The 17,204-nt window shown below is 36.6% G+C and overlaps 1 protein-coding gene and 1 long non-coding RNA gene across 3 annotated transcripts; one reads left to right on the forward strand and one right to left on the reverse strand.

Moving 5' to 3' along the window:
- Positions 1-245: 245 nt before the first annotated feature.
- Positions 246-15,864, reverse strand: bib (MIP channel family protein big brain). Of its 2 annotated transcripts, none has more exons than XM_003699239.3 (4): positions 15,456-15,864; positions 14,267-14,393; positions 3,031-3,238; positions 246-2,619 (listed from the first exon to the last, which is right to left on the reverse strand). In XM_003699239.3, the coding sequence occupies exons 1-4, from the start codon at positions 15,763-15,765 to the stop codon at positions 1,501-1,503; spliced, it is 1,764 nt and encodes a 587-aa protein (XP_003699287.3). In that variant the 5' UTR covers positions 15,766-15,864; the 3' UTR covers positions 246-1,500. The 2 variants fall into 2 exon arrangements, with proteins under 2 accessions (XP_003699287.3, XP_076393083.1); XM_076536968.1 differs by lacking the exon at positions 15,456-15,864 and adding an exon at positions 14,735-14,874.
- LOC105661830 (uncharacterized) lies at positions 3,233-6,898 on the forward strand. The gene is made up of 4 exons (XR_013039829.1): positions 3,233-4,780; positions 4,884-4,970; positions 5,034-5,210; positions 5,281-6,898. It is a non-coding gene; the product is annotated as an uncharacterized LOC105661830 (long non-coding RNA).
- Positions 15,865-17,204: the final 1,340 nt, after the last annotated feature.

Genomic DNA, 17,204 nt, shown 5'->3' on the forward strand with positions numbered 1-17,204 from the left:
TTAGAAAATGCATAAGATGTGCTGCAGATGACGCTTTTGTGTTCTGCAGGAATTATCCAATCAGAAAGTTTGTTACATGCGATTTGAATTAACATCACGTATGATTTTTCTCATCTTGAATATACATTATGACATAAATTTATGCGCATTTCAAACTTCGTTACTCAACGGATAAAATTGTTTAACTATATGCACTTCTTTTTGATGGACTGTATAAAATGGATTACAATTATGATAGAAAGATATGGGTTTCAGGTTTGTTTATTATCGAATTTTTCTATTTACGTACATACATGAATGTTACGATAATTAAAAATTTATAGCTATAATAGAGATAATAAATAAAAGTTTAATATATACAAAAGACTTCGAGTTGCTTCGAGTTTCGATATCCATATTTTCTAGCAGCAACTAGTACATTACTTTAATATTTATATCAAATTTATAATGTATCTTATAAAGTAATAGTGTTTTAATCACTACGTAATATACATAAGGAGTCTCAATTCGCTCCCGGAAGTTGAACCATTTTCCGGAAGTCGATGACAATGAACTATACAAAAAGCACTTTAGACGGTTATACACAATTTTCCAGGTTCAATTTTCAATTCACCTGGATTATGCCCTCGATAAAACACGAATGAAAAATACTTTGAATGCAACATATAAAAAGGTTTATGAGATCAGTCTTGGCTGCGTATCGACTACAGTGTCAGTTCATTTTATCGATCGATTTTAATCGAGTGAAGACATGTTACCTTATCAAGTAAGGATCACGATTCAATCTTTAGTTTCGCCGATTGATAATCGCGATTGGCAGTACCTTCCATTTCTGTCAGAAGTCGCTTTCAAATTTTCCCGCCAGATGGCAAGGTTACGATAGTCGAATCGATTCTCTCGAACAGCGTTCAAAAATTAACGGTTCCTTTCAATACGAAATCTACGCTACGGTAAACATTCGTTTTCTATTTTATAAAATTTCCATCAAGAAAATTTCTACGCTCGAAAACATCACTTCTACAAATACTAATTCCATGATATCGAAAAATAGTACAAAACATTATAAAGTCTTTGGAACGTTGAAACTTGTGGAAGCTCCATTTCTCACTACACTATAAGATGGTAGCATGATTAAATAACTCGTTCACAATATCTTTGACAAAATATCTCACACGAAGTTCTCAGAATGTTTCCAAAATACTTAACACAAAGTAAGTCAATAAATGAAATGAAAATAATTTTTACAACGTTCAGTTACATCAGGTAAGCTATATAGCTTAATATTAATCAGTCAAGATATTTTGTCTGAAATACTATGTCGGTTGCAATCTAAAATGGCACGTTTTCTTCTAACGAGTCTCACTTTAACAACGTCTTACAGGTGATCAGCAATGGACGAACAATTCTGAGACTCGTCAGACCGAGGTCAAGAATCGGTAAGTTCTTTTCTGCATCCAGCAGTTTCAATCTCAAAACAAACTAACGTCGTTACATTTACAGTCAGTACTGCGGATTGGGCGAATTCCTCGTGAAGTTACTTTGCTGATTCTGTTGCAAGGGTCCAGCAGGGCTGGGTCTGGGTTGGTCACGATACTGTGGAGGACCCGGAGGTCCACTAGGTGGTCCAGTGGACCCAGGAGGTCCAGGTACTTTAGCGTAGTTCCCTCGTGTGGATCCTTGATAGCTACCATACGCGGAATCATCGCTGCGCCTAGAGATGTGACCATACATGCTTTCAGGTCTTCTAGAGTTGGCGGTGTTATCCGAGGTGGCCGACAGCTGTCCGTTTTGGTGCTGTTGCTGCTGCTGTTGCTGGTGGGTCTGCCCGCTGTTCGGAACATTCGAAGGAGATTGCTGAGGGTTTTGGCTACTTGGAGGAGGAGCTGGAGCCCTGCCATATATGCTGGACCCCGTGGACACCCCATAGATACCGTTCTCCCGGGTGCTGAGGCTCGTCGAGATTCCTCTGATCCCATAGATGCTCTGTGTACACTGTTGCAGCTGATTCTGCATGTTCTGGTTGGTACTGTTATGATTCTGGGACGTCTGAGTCGGTCCACCGTTCTGTACACCCTGCTGTTGGCTCTCTCTTCCAGAATTAGAGCCTGTCTGCCCTATCCTGATGGGGTATAAGCTCTGAGCCGGCGCCAGGGGACCCGGCTTAGGGATCATGAGACCGTCCCGGGTGCCTGACGTCGACTTAGCGTACACGCTTTGGGAACGGTTCAAGTTGGCCCGGGTCAAAGGCGGAGATTTGCAGTACAGCGACTTGGTGCCACCGTAGATGGACTCCACGCGTTCCAGGGCGGTCGGAGGAGCGCTGTAGATGGACGAGGAGGCTCCGGCCACTGGACGATAGGTGGCGTACGCGCTCGGGAACTTTGGGCCCGACGGTTTGTCCAGGTCGTCGTACGTGTCCTCGTCGGATCTCATCGACGAGTTGTCGCCGTCGTCCATCTCACGGAGGTCCCTGGACCGCTTGGGATTCAGGACGTACTCGTAGAGCAGGGCTGCCACCGCGCTGCCCGACAATGGGCCCACCCAGTAGACCCAGTGGTTGTCCCATCGGTTGCTCACGAAGGCTGGACCCAGAGCTCTCGCTGGGTTCAGGAATGGACTCTGAAAGTATAATTAGATATTAACACATTTGAATTCTTGTTTTAAATTACAGATGTAAAAATATGAGATGAATAAGCCCTTGTTTATTTATAAGGTGACACAAGATACTTCTACAGAGTATAAACGATCCGGCTGGACTCGGATTTTTCGCTTTGGGGTGTATTGTACAGGAGCAGGTGGGTTTGAGATCAAATTCTCTCTTTTTTCGCCCGTCCTTCTCTTTCATTTATCCCCCCATTTCTCACGCTCTTTCAGCGAACTGCAGGTGCTCTTTAAACACGTGGACTTGGAGAAGATGGAGAAATTCGGATAGGAAGGATTTCATGCAACTTGTGAGTTCATCTTTGATGCACAGGAAGTACACCTATGTGTTCATTCATTAATGATTAATTTATAGAAAGGAGCACTTACGGAAACTAGAGTGGCTGCCGTGTAAGCAGCGGCCAGCACGCCGGCTGGCTTCGACGAGATTGACGACGGTAACGTTTTAGAGGATTCCGAAGTGAAATGTGCTAAGACTATGAGCACCGAGAGAGCTAATTCAACGAGCAGTCTCTCTATGGCTCCTCCGAGACGACCCGGTGACGTCAAGGTCTGCGTGTTCGAAGGTGTAGTCACCCTGCAACAAAGAATTAAGACTTAATTATTAAAACTAGATAAAAGCTTGTGAGAATGAACGATAGTGTATTATATAGTTTGAAAAAGATGAGCCAGTAACGCGAAAAATATTGATTTCCCCATAACGATTGTGGCTCGCATATGGCATTCAGTGTGACAGTATACCGCAATATAATATACGATGATTTTCCTATTGAAACTATAGCCCCGGGCGTAAAAGCCCTCTGCGGCAAATAGGTCCCAACGGTGTAATGTTTATATTAGCCTGTATTGCGCCCCTACTCCACTATCGCACTCTGCATAAAAAACCTCGTTAATTTTCTCAGTTTGTACAATGACACGGGGTCACAGAGACGACCTCAACCCTTTCCCTGTGGTCCAGGAGTGACCGTAGTGACCCAACACTGCTAATTATGGTGGACAAACTTGTTTTGTGTATGAGCATACATGTGAGGAGACACATGAGTAGATATATGAATATACATATAAGTAGACACATGAGTATACATATGAGTAGACACATGAGTACACATATGAGTAGACATATGATATACATATAAGTAGACACATGAGTATACATATGAGTAGACATATAAGTGTTTATATAAATAGACATATGAATATACATATGAGTATTTATATGAGTAGACATATGAATATACATATGAGTATTTATATGAGTAGACATATGAGTAGATATATGAGTAGATATAAGAGCAGATATAAGAGTAGCTATAAGAGTAGACATAACAGTAGACATGTGAGTAGATATAAGAGTAGACATATGAGTAGATATAAGAGTAGACATATGAGTAGATATAAGAGTACACATAAGAGTAGATATAAGAGTGGATATAAAAGTAGATATATGAGTAGATATATGAGTAGCTATAAGAGTAGATATAAGAGTGGATATAAAAGTAGACATATGAGTAGCTATAAGAGTAGATATAAGAGTAGACATATGAGTAGCTATAAGAGTAGCTATAAGAGTAGATATAAGAGTAGACATATGAGTAGCTATAAGAGTAGCTATAAGAGTAGATATAAGAGTAGCTATAAGAGTAGCTATAAGAGTAGATATAAGAGTAGATATATGAGCAGATATAAGAGTAGATATAAGAGTAGATATAAGAGTAGACATATGACTATACCTATGACTATACTTATGACTATATCTATGAGTGTACCCATGAGTATATCTATGAGTATACCTACGAGTATACCTATGAGCATAAATATCCTCAGATACATATAATCTAAGTACCTATTACTGTCACCCATAACCGCAGCTAATCCCTGAAATGTCTGTTTTAGTTCGAAATCCCCGTCACCCTAAAAATCTATCGTCACGTGCATCAGCGAAACTTCTCCCTCGGTCCATGCAAATGAAAGCTCCTCTCTATGTGAAGAGTACTCGTGTCACGAGAAGGCGAATTGATGAAATCAGAAATGCAGATCATGATCACACAATTGGGATTAACGGTGTGGTCTGCGGAACACGGTTCCCTGAAATCGAGGGGAAAGGCGCTCTTTTATGGACGTAAGCGGATTTTTCCTAAACGTAGCTATTACATATTGCTATTCTCTATTACAAACTTGTAAAATTGGTAATTTCTTGATAATTTAATCTTTGGTGATTTCAGTAAAATTAGTGAAAGTATAAGATGACGCCAAAAGCAAGCTATTGAAGATCCTCTGTCCAGAAGATCCTCCGACATAAAAATTACGTCGTAAGTATACAAAACTCTCAAATTTCCACCCTATCTCGTATAACGTTCTCCTCTATCTTCCAGGGTCCCACGGCCGGTCGTTTTCTCACGTTTCCCCGGTCATTCGCGCGAAACTCGTCATCGAACGTTTAATCTCCTGCACTTGACTCGAGAGACTGCAACCTGTGCTCCACATTCGGTAGGGGAGCCGAATACACCCCAGAGACCGCTTTAAATAAATTTCAATTCGATAAAGAAGGGGTACGTATCAGTTTCACCAGGCTATGGTCGTGTTTAACGAGCTATTGATACCTTCTACCACTTGCTCTAGCCTCCCTTTCGAGCACAGGAACTGGACTCGTCACAAAGCCTTCCCCTTTCCACTCTCCCGTGCTCCAACGAGGAAAACCGCCACATGTGATACGCGTTAAAGTGCCACGAAGCCGAGTCTATTCTAAAGTCTTGCCCTATGGGAAAGTTCAGATGCGATGGACAAGCGGCTCGACAAGAAAATTAAGTTTTACGGTCAACGATGCGGGGATAACGCCCCGATTGTGGGAAGAACTGACCATGTATTTGCAACTGGAAGTTGTAGACAGGGTGCAATGAATGGGTCGCTGATACACTTTGTGTAACATTATTTGTGTGGAGATTTGGATATCGGTGTGTTGAGGAATTAGAGTTGCAAAATTAGAAATTAACTTGGTAATTTAGAAATTTAGAAATTAAATTGGAAGCTTAAAAAGTTAGAAATTAACAATGTAGTAATTTAAGGTATTAGCAGTTGGAAATTTGGAAGAGTAAGAGCTTGAAATTGTAAAGATTGAATCTCTAAAATTTACTAATTGCAAACCTTCAAATTTGAGAAAGTGTGACCTTGGAAATTTAGGAAGTAACTTTGCTACATTCAAGATATAGGAATTAGAAATTTGAAAGAGTAAGAGCTTCAAATTGTAAAGATTGAATCTCTAAAATTTACTAATTGCAAACCTTCAAATTTGATAAAGAGTGACCTTGGAAATTCAGAAAGTAACTTTGCTATACTCAAGATATAAGAATTAGAAATTTGAAAGAGTAAGAGCTTGAAATTGTAAAGATTGAATCTCTAAAATTTACTAATTGCAAACCTTCAAATTTGATAAAGAGTGACCTTGGAAATTTAGCAAGTAACTTTGCTATATTCAAGATATAATTAGAAATTTGAAAGAGTAAGAGCTTCAAATTGTAAAGATTGAATCTCTAAAATTTACTAATTGTAAACCTTCAAATTTGATAAAGAGTGACCTTGGAAATTTAGCAAGTAACTTTGCTATATTCAAGATATAATTAGAAATTTGGAAGAGTAAGAGCTTGCAATTGTAAAAATTGAATTTCTAAAATTTACTAATAGCAAACCTTCAAAATTGAGAAAGTAACCCTAGAAATTTAGAAAGTAGCTTTGCAACATTCTTTGTCCTCTAACCTCTGGTTACACCAATGCTTAGCTACATTTCATAGTCCGCATCGACTTCTTGGAAACGTTCTATTTTTCCTTTTTCAAAATTCGTCCTGAGTACGGTTTCAAGCTTTTTCTCGAACGAGCGGTTTCCTGCGCAACTATAGAAAAGACGCAACAAAGCACAGGAATTCTTTGAAAGAAGAGAGAGAAAGCAAAGCGGTCTGATCAGAATTCTATCCATTCTGGTGAATGAAAAAAGGGGCCAGGAAGTGCGTATGTCTACGAGGATCCGCTTTTGCATTATTCTTAGTCTTGAATTGCGGTTCACTTAATCCTTCAACTCTTTAGAGAAGAGTAAAGACTTTTTTACTGACAGTTTGTATTGCAATCATTCAAAAATAACTGTTGTTCTATGCTCCTGTGTGTGAAATTAATTTAAAAAATTATAACATAAAAATATTGCAAAGTTATATTGTTTGAACTGACTGATAGTTCTCACAGATGGTCAGATTATAATATAAAAATATTGTTGGTGTTTATAATATGAAACTTCATTGTTACTGCAAGTTGATAATTATATCAACTATATGTATTAACAATATATCAACAATATGTATTAAAATATATAAATAGTTTGTATAGATTCATTGTGTTGAAGAGTATTGACATAGCGCTGATAAATATTAAGATAATGTTAAAAAATATTATATATGGATAGTACGTATAGATTCATTGTGCTAAATAGTATTGACGTAGCCCTGAGAAATGTTAACATAATATTAAAAAATATTAGAAAGTCTTACTCAAGTTATAACCAATTGTTTTAACATGTATACCATAAAATATATGTATAATATTTTTTAATATTGAATATACTAATATTCAATGCTATGTTAATTTTAACACAATGAATATATACATATATTTTACAGGATAGCATTTCATCAAGAATAAAAACAGCACAAGAATATATCTATGACAATGAATATATCTATACATATATTTTACAGGGTTCCATCAAGAATAAAAGCAGCACAAGATGTCGACATTCAATATGACCGATTATGGTAACAATCCATGCAAGAATTCGCATCGATTCTAGAGCGAAGAATCCTGTTGATTCGTCAAGGTACCTCGGCAGCTGGTCAAAGAGCGTTGCGGATCCTCTCTATAGATCCTATATAAATCGTACGGGTCTGCCTTTCTACGAGGAAACACGTGCCAGCCACATGTTGCACAAAAGGAATCCTCAGTGGTCCTTTCGAGTATCGTAGCGTAAGTCGCAGTCACAAAGGAGCTTTAGAAGCCCATAAATGATTCTTTTCCCGTCGCGGAGATCGAAGGGCAGCAGATGTTTTGTCGCCCTCTTCGAAGACCAGGATGATACAGTGCAAGAAAAAACTGAGAATTTATGATTTCACCTTTGATGCTTTCTTTGAAGCTATTGCAAGTGCTTTTATCATTTTAATCTTTGCATTTTTATGTATGTTAACCAATTGCTGTATGTGCAATATTCTATTGCTATATATAGTTATATTACATGTTATATTGCAGGTTAAATATGGTCAAGAGGAATTTTAGAAAAGTTCAGAATGTCTGAATGTTTACATTTCACAATAAAGCAAGTAATTCTATTATTGTAATCAGAATCTTTGCATTTAGTTGTATGTAAGACAATTGCTTAAATATGTGCAGTACGTACAAGGTTGTCATATATAATTATATATTACATGGTTTATGTTGTAGATCAGATATAATCAAGAGGAATTTTAGAAACATCTAGAACATCTGAATGTTTGCATCTCACAATATTGCAAGTGGTTTTATCATTGTAATCATTCTCTTTGCATTTTGATGTATGTATACCAATTGCTCAAATATATATAATATGTACAACGTATAAAGTTGTCGCATATAATTATATTACACAGTTTATATTATAGGTCAAATGTAATCAAGAGGAATTTTGAAAATGTTCATAACTTCTGAATGTTTGCATTACAATTTGGAAAGCTGAAGAGTATTTAAAAAATTAATAATTTGAAAAGTAAGATGTATTTACAAGCTACACGTATAGACATTAAAAAAACAAACTGAATCTTAGTCAAGAGGAATTTTAAAAACATCCATAACATCTGAATACTTGTATCTCAATTTTGAAAGCTGAAAAGTACTTAAAAAGTTAAAAATTTATACTTGAGAATATTTAAAAAGTAAGATTACTAGCTACATGTATATCCACTAAAAAAACAAACTGAATCAGTTTCACTTTCTTGCTAGGAAGTTAATTTCGTGCAGGGGCTGGCTGCGGTTGCATCTAATCGCATAGGCTACGATAAAGGAATGGGAAGATTTTTGAACACGTGGTTGCGACCATCTGTTAGCATCCGTTTAACCCAACCTAAACCTCGTCCTCTTTTCTGTCTTCTTTCTTCTGATATTAAGGATCAAGGTACTCGCAATACATTTTTTATTTTTGAAATAATGCGGGAATAAATAAGAAATGAATTTATTACAGGTTGACGCTGCAGAATATAAATAAACGCAAAGCATTTTCCCAGGCGAGTACAAATATTTAGTTAAGACGGGGGTTTTGAGAGAAACGTGCAAAGACCATATGTCCACTTTTTTCTCCTCTTCGGTCTCTTAAGATTTATTTTTACTGAGGTGCTTCTTTCGTGGCAGACTTGACACCATGGACACACATTTTTCACAAATATAGTCACAATTTGGGAAAATAGAATTTGAGAATTTTTCTGACAAATAGAAAATAAAAATTGTTAAGATAGTTATTTTTAAGAAGATACAATTTGAGAATTTTTAAGAAACAGAAACAGGTATAAGTTTTTCTAACAAATAGAAAATAAAAAATTCTTCAAACAAATTATTTTTAAGAAGATACAATTTGAGAATTTTTAAGAAACAGAAACAGGTATAAGTTTTTTTAAGAAATAGAAAATAAAAATTTCTTAATAATAGTTATTTTTAAGAAGATACAATTTGAGAATTTTTAACAAATAGAAAATATAAAATTCTTAAAATAGTTACTTTTAAGAAGATACAATTTGAGAATTTTTAAGAAGTGAAGATGCTGAAATTGAAAACTTAGAAAACCTAAAATGTGGAAGTGTGGAAGTGGTCCATATAAAAATTTGCGAATTCAAAATTGTACTATCCTAGTCAGAGCCTACAGTGGAGATACCGTAAAAGTTGGAATCAGTATGTAACGTTAAAGCGGTCCTCTTTGTGTTCCCGGTAAAAGGTGTTCCGAGCAGGTAAAGCATTCCTACTGAAGCAACTCTACCTGACCCACCTGGCTTTCACGCTGCATTTTCGGCCGGACAACAGTTTCTCTCCATATATATATATATAAAGGGAACTAGCTACCTAAAATGTATAATATCTAGATATGGACTGAAAAATGTATCCTGCAGAAAGTTTAACCTAAGCTATAGTTTATCTGTAAGTCAATTTCTATCAAATATGTATCTCTATGTAACTCTAACAAAAATTTTGAACTTTAAATAACAGTGGAACATAATTAAATTCTTAGTCAACAAATTGTTAGTTGATTTTTTATATTTCATTTTTGTTTACAGATGCCCCCAATCTCAACTGGGAATCTCAATATCCACGATTCTCGGCTTTTGAACACATCGAAGATGTCTCGAAGCTCTAAAACCGTGCTTATCCCACTGGTCGGTGAATTACGTTCAAAGAAAATCCGAAGGAACGCGTCATACAAGCCACCATTGAAAAACGGGGCTTGAAAGCGACAGCTTAAAAACCCAATATCGAGGGTTCTCGTGAGGCTTAGATATTGCGTATCAACTGGAAATCTTTCTCTGTGGCTTTCTTCGAATTCCTCACATGTCCTCTGCTAATTTTTTATTGTTTCAAAATCATAATTATTTTATTTTCTTCAAAGTTGAAGAAACTACATAATTTTATTTATAAGATAGTTAAAAAGACAATTGTTTAACATTATATTTTATAAATTGAAGTTATTATAAATTGTATAAATTATAATTAATTATTTCAGTATTTTAAATTGAATGTTGGAAGCATGTCAGGATTTTAAAAAGCACAGAAGAAAGCAAGATACCTGTTCATAAATAGTTAAGCACAGTAACAATGGTTTAACGTTAAATTATTTTATGAATTAAAGTTGTCACAATTGTGTAAATCAAAATTATAAATTGAATTTATTTTAAAATTCATGTTGGAAGCATGTGAGGATTTTAAAAAGCACAGAAGAAAGATATAAAGCTGTATGAACAATATAACCTATGTAAAGAAACAAAATGGCGACCACAAAGGTAGGATCAATTCTTGTGGTAAACTGAAGTGATCTCAGACTAAGATTTATCTATGGATTTCAGAGTGGAGGATGACCATAGGACAGGAAACGTGTGGCGAGACTGTTTCTTCGCTGGAATATCCGGTTCGCCACGCGTACTGCGTGTGTCTTGCTTGACGTCACACCACACACCTGCTTCCTTACAGCTGTTCCCTTCGTGGTGGCAAACTCCCTCAAATAGCTTTGTACTCCCTCGTTAATATTCTTTAAAGAATCCCAGAAAAGATTGAAGAACTGATGTTCCATGGTAATAGTCCCATAGTGATTTCAAGTATCTTTCAGAATTTTAAATATCAGTTTGCTCTTGCAAATATTGTTAAAGTATTCACAACAGGGTGGTTCCCTCAGCTTTTAATTACAATTATAAGTAATTATAGATAAACCAATTATAAGTAAAGTGTACCAATATTTGTGCAAAATTTAAATGTGTAAAATATAAATCTATAAAATTTTTATTCCATAAAAGGAAGCTTGAATGACACAGCAAAACGTTCTGAAAGATAATGGAAAAATCTTGTAACGGGTTCTTTATGGATAGTTACTGGTTTTCGCCCATAATTCGGCAGTGCATCAGTTTCACGATTTATCGTCTCTCTTTTTATTTATATTCCAGGGAACAGAAGGAAGTATCGCATTGGGAACACACGGCCACCCCTCGACGCAAGGATACGTGTTTTACAAACACCGCTGACCCACCTCGCAACAGATGCAAGAATATACGCGCGCTCTCTCTATGTCCGTCTTTTTTTGCTCCTCTTTTTTCTACTTCTGGGGCGCACACGCTGTCGTCCCCAGAGACGTTCAGGGATGACGAACTCAGCCGGTTAACTAGAGTATTGTTCGATTATTATTTCGGTACATATCGCGCACTTGTTATCTCTTTATGCGGTCATATGGTGGTAACAAGGGTGCTTTCTATATGACGGATCTGAGAAACCTTTGTTTATCATACTAAGTTAGGAGATAAGTAACACCAGGATTAGATTAACTCAAGTATGTTAGGTTAACCCTTTGTCTCAATTTTACTGATTTAATTTACAAAGTAGATAAAAAAATTTTTGAACAAAATGTATTACAGGGAGAAATATTCTAGTAATCTATTTATCTAAATTATTTAGATCCAAGAGAAGTATGTGTAAGCCAAGCCACATGATTTATAATTTATTAATACTTGAATTATAATTATCTGAATTATTTATGAGATCCAAGAAAAATATGTGTAAGTCAAGCCACATAGTGCAAAGGGTTAATCCTGTTAGTTCATAATGAAGTATACTAGGTTTTACAATTTGTTCATACTTGATTTGTTACAATTTGTTCCACTACGCTTTGCTTAAATTTCAAGCAGAATCTTTGATCTTAAATTTCTATCTATTAATTGTATTTGTTAATAGTTTAAGTTCATTCAATTTGCTCTCATTTTATACTAAAAAAAAGGTCTTTCAAAAAGTTTGTAAAAGTATAAAAACCTTAACAGAGACATGAAGTGTATTTATAACTGCAGGGGCTAACTGTAGGGGTGTTTCTGCATCTCTGAGGTGGGGAGCATTTATGAGGGTATCTAACGCGTTCCAGGGGTGTTCTGATCTCTGCAACAAAGACTAGGGATCTGCAACCTGTGTGGAACCTGCGTCACCTTACAGGTTGCATAATTCTTATCACACTGCATATTTCATTATACTATATTTAAAATTGTATTTGTAAATTAGAGAGTTTCTAAATCTCTGAATTCCTAATATTACTAATTTTAATTGAGAATGTATAGTAATTGTGAATTCGCATTTCAGAGGTTAATTCGCAAGCGAGTTAGAGGAAGCGTCTGCCCGTCGAGGAGAAAGGGAGGACAATGATCCTCGGAAACGAAGCAAGGAACATCTGCTCCAGTCCGGATCACAGCGTGTCCTCCTTCAATGAGGCGATCGGCGTCGTGAAACTTGTCCCACCTCGGCCGTGCATAGGTATTCATTATCTTCGTCTCTGGGTACACACTGCACACGCTTGATCCTTTTTCAGCGCGACCTTTTTTGGTCCACGAAACATCTGCGGCAGCTGCGAGGCGGTGGCCTGCCTCAGGACCAAGCAGGTGCTCACCTTCGAAGAAGCTTCTCCCTAGCCCTACCAATTACGCGTGCCTCTTTCTGCCTCTCCCACTCTTCCTTCTTTTCTCTCGTGTAATCTTCCACGCGTCTTCCTCCTCTCTTTTCTTCCTCTCAAACCTCTCTTTTTTCTTGAAAGCCGTTTAGGATTAATGTAAGACTTTGGAACTACGTGAAACTCGACTTGTGATGTATAATTTATATTAAGAATATTTTCTATGAATTATCTAAATATTTTTTTATAATAATTTTTTTTTCATCATGATGTCTATGATCATTATTAAAATTGTCCTGCTAGAATTATCTAAATATACCTTTTTTCTTAATAATGATTTTTTATCATAATGTCAATGATCACTATAAAAGTTCTTTTGCTAAAATTATACAAGTGTACCTTCCTTTATAATAATTATTTTTCATCATGGTGTCAATGGCCACTATTAAAATTGTTCTACTAGAAGTATCCGCCATTTTGTTTCATGTAAATGTTATATATCAATTATTCTATTAAGAGATTTTACATAAATTCTCTTCATTTTTTCCTTCTTGCAGATCTTAACGGAAGGCACGTGCAGCGCCGTGGGCCAAAGATTCCAGCAGCCATCGTCCCGGAAATTCGCTGCTCCCCGAATTACAGGGCAGCGGGCTTTTTAAATTAATAATATAGACGCGCCGATGAAAATATAATAACGAGGCGCGTACGTAGTGCTCGTAGCCCGCAGTTATATACAACGTGAGCGAAGATAAAAGATTCCTCGAAATAAGGCCGAGCAATAACTTGGAATCGAAGCTGCTTTACGTTTCGCATGGGATTGCTCGTAAAACTTTGGATTCTCTTAAAAAGAGACGACGTAACGTGTAGACCGAAGGTATACTTTATTTCGTTTACGAGAGCTACACCTCTCATGCATTTATATGTTTATGTTTCTAGCACTGCTGTACTGCTTTGAAACGCATTATGAAGCCAAATTGTTATGAGAAGACGTGTAACGATTTATAATAATGTAATGACATGGTAAATTATTAACCTAACCTAACCCTGAAGTGCACAATAAATTATTAACATAACCTAATGCTGAATAACATGGTAAATATACTAACTAATTCTGTACCCTTAATTCCACAATTTATTTTATCACAATTTTTATCCACAATTTATTCTGCCACAATTTATTCTACCTTCAATTGTTTAAGAAAACACACTGACAGTTATGTCAAGAAGCTTTATGGGTGAAGAAAGTTTTATGGGGCCTACACAACCTTTCATATCAAGCAGCTGCTCTCTTGGGGCTATATCTTCAAACGTTTTGTACAAAGGGATTTTGTGTGAGTTTCTTTTGAATCATAACCAGGTACATTCCGTGCTCGAGATCAAAAATTTTAGCGGCGTAAAAAGTAATTATTTTTTAGGAAAATGACTTACCCGTACAGCATCGCTGCGCCGGCTATGCCGCCTCCGCATTGTGCAGCTATATAAAGTGCAGCTCGAAGGAAAGAGATCCGTCGACACAAAGCGAAAGACACAGAGACAGCTGGATTCACGTGGCCACCTGCGACAGAAATATTTGATCGTTTTATCGCATAAAGCTACAACGCTTTTTAATCGCGTTCTAGATGCACAGTTGCTCTTTGTTCTTTTGGTGATATTCTTTTCAAAACTGTTGGACTGTTTTAAATATAGGAAAGAGGGAAGAGTCACTAAATCTGTCACTTAAAACCTGGTGGGATTTCTTTCCTCTGTATCTCTTTTTTCCCATAGGGGGAAACCTATATATAACCTAACCTGTATACAAGGATTTGTTTTTATAATTTTCCAAAAACTTTTAAAGAACTTATGTATTTTTTTTAGGTAAAAAAATCCAAGAATTTTGATGGAGAATATTTAAAATACCCCAGTAAAATTTCAAGAAGATTAAAGCACTGTCTGGTTGCAGTTGAAGTACATTCTTGATATACTTTGTAGTAGAGCAAACACCGAGGCAGACGCGTGCTCCACTCATTTATTAAACGCGTTCTCGAGGATAGCAGAATAAATGCGATCGTGTTTCTGCTTAGACGGCAACGAGATATTAAGAGGAACATGAATTCAAGCGTGTGAGTGAAATACATGGCCACATTGTACGCACGTCCACGAATATAACCAATGTACGTTCTGACACGGTACGCATGTATTTCCATCGGCCTCTATAATCGGTTAACGAGTCAATCGAGAGAAACCATGAGGGTTGATGCGATGATATCCATGGCAAAAATCCTTTCAAAATAATTTGAAGACTATTTAATACTATAACCACGTACTAGAACCAATGCACATTTACTTACACAATAATTAAATAATTTATTTTTATGAGAATTCAATATGATTACCTTAATTTTTTCTGTAATTTAGAACATAAGAGCTTAGAGCAAATAACTATGATCTCCTGTGGTTCTAATATATATTTTAAGCTCATAAGGTAATGTTAAATTAACATTGTTAATGTTTCTAAAAAATATTATATAAAAAAAAATGTATGGCTTACTAAATCTTTCTCAAATGCTTTACAGAAACCTCATAGCTTCCCAAGAAGACAACACGTGCGAATTTATTGATCTGTAAGAGAGATCCTTACCACTAACGTGTCCGAAGATCAAGCAGATCGCGGCGATGGCAAAGCCAGATGCGACGGCGATGGCCAAAACAGAGAGACCGCTGCCGGAAACCGCGGAAGACGCAGCCGCACCGGACACAACAAGGCTGAAGAGAAAAGTGGCGAAACACTCTACGGCTACAGCTCTCCAAAGCTCTAAGCTGCGCGCCTCGATCGACATCGGTGCTTTCCTCTCCACGAGTTCCGCATTATTCTCCTTCAAAGCTGACATCCGCGTGAGCAACGTCACGATGTGAGCGTCTATCTCTCGCGACAATGTTTCCGTGGTCATTTTTGCAATTTAATATTGGATAAACAAAAAAGTAAACGATTCTTCTTTTAAACTCTTTTAAAGCATTCTTTTCAACTGTGTCACTTTTTTAGAATGCACCTCTTGAACCGTCGTCACTTGCCGCCTAACTTTTTAAGTATCGCGAGGCGTCGAAAGCTCAGCAGGATTCGAGTGGTTCGCGGGATGATCAAGTACCGACACGAGGTTCGACCAAAACCGAGGAGGTACTAGACGATGTTGCCGGAATGGCAACGCGTTCTCGAGTGACAAGCCGATCCTTCGATGGAACAAGTGGGCCCCAGACTGTGCGAGCTCCTCCACCACCGCAACGCCCCCACCATTCGACCACCGTTCGCTGTATCTGTGCTTTTATGCGACCACTGTGCCGGGGATGTACACTCGGCTGCAATGTGGCCTTCCGCTACAATTTCGCAATTTTCCAATTTTGGTATCACTTCTTTATTTCCAAATATTCTACTTTCCAAATTTCCAAATCTAAATTTCTGAATATCTAAATTCCCAAATTTCTGTGCTTCTAATTTCTTAAATTCCCAAATTCTCAAATTACCAAATTTGTAGAGTCTTAAATCCCCAAATTAAAAATTTACAAACTTTCAAATTTCAGATCTTCTCCAAGTTCTCCTGCCTATGTACACTCCAGTGCAACGTTGTTAAGTTAGATCTAAAGTTAGCAAGTGATAGAATTGCTAGCACTGATAAAAAAAATCTACCTACCCTCCCTTATCATCCTCCTGGGGAGTAGAATTTTATCTCATAAGTATCTAATAGTGTTAGTATGCTTAAGCGACCTAACCCTAACTCTATCACTCTTTCCTCTACCTTTCACTCTTTCTTTCTGCCTTTAGGCCTCAGAAGATACCTCAGAACACAGTACTACTTTTGAGAAGCTGATTAGAAAGAATTTGATGCTTGCAAAATTAAAATATAACAAATTATAGCAGAGGAACCTCCACCTAATTAATTATGGAATAATTAAAATTATCAATATGAATACCAATATTAATAGCAATTACACAGAACAGCAACAATGTGCTTTACAGCGAAATAATTACATTTGTTATGGTATGTCTTATTCCCACGAGTTCAGAGACTATTTTAATGCAGTTCCCACAAAAAAGGGATGTACGCACGACGGGACACGAACAACGGGTATAATAGCATTCATTTAAATCAACTTTGCACGAATGCTAAACAAGGATAGACTTCGAGCAAATTTTCATTTATTACCAATAATTGATTTAATAATTTTAATTGATTAAAAGTTCATTCAAATAATTTTAGGTATAAAAATAATTATATAAGTAATTAATATTAAAAACTAAAATTTATTAATTAATTATATATAAAAATATCTAATTATTCTTTTGGTATGTACATCTTAAAAAAAAATAGTTAATGACAATGTGTAGATATTTTGA

The sequence above is a fragment of the Megachile rotundata genome, chromosome 11, assembly GCF_050947335.1.
Source record: "Megachile rotundata isolate GNS110a chromosome 11, iyMegRotu1, whole genome shotgun sequence".
Lineage (NCBI taxonomy): Eukaryota > Metazoa > Arthropoda > Insecta > Hymenoptera > Megachilidae > Megachile > Megachile rotundata.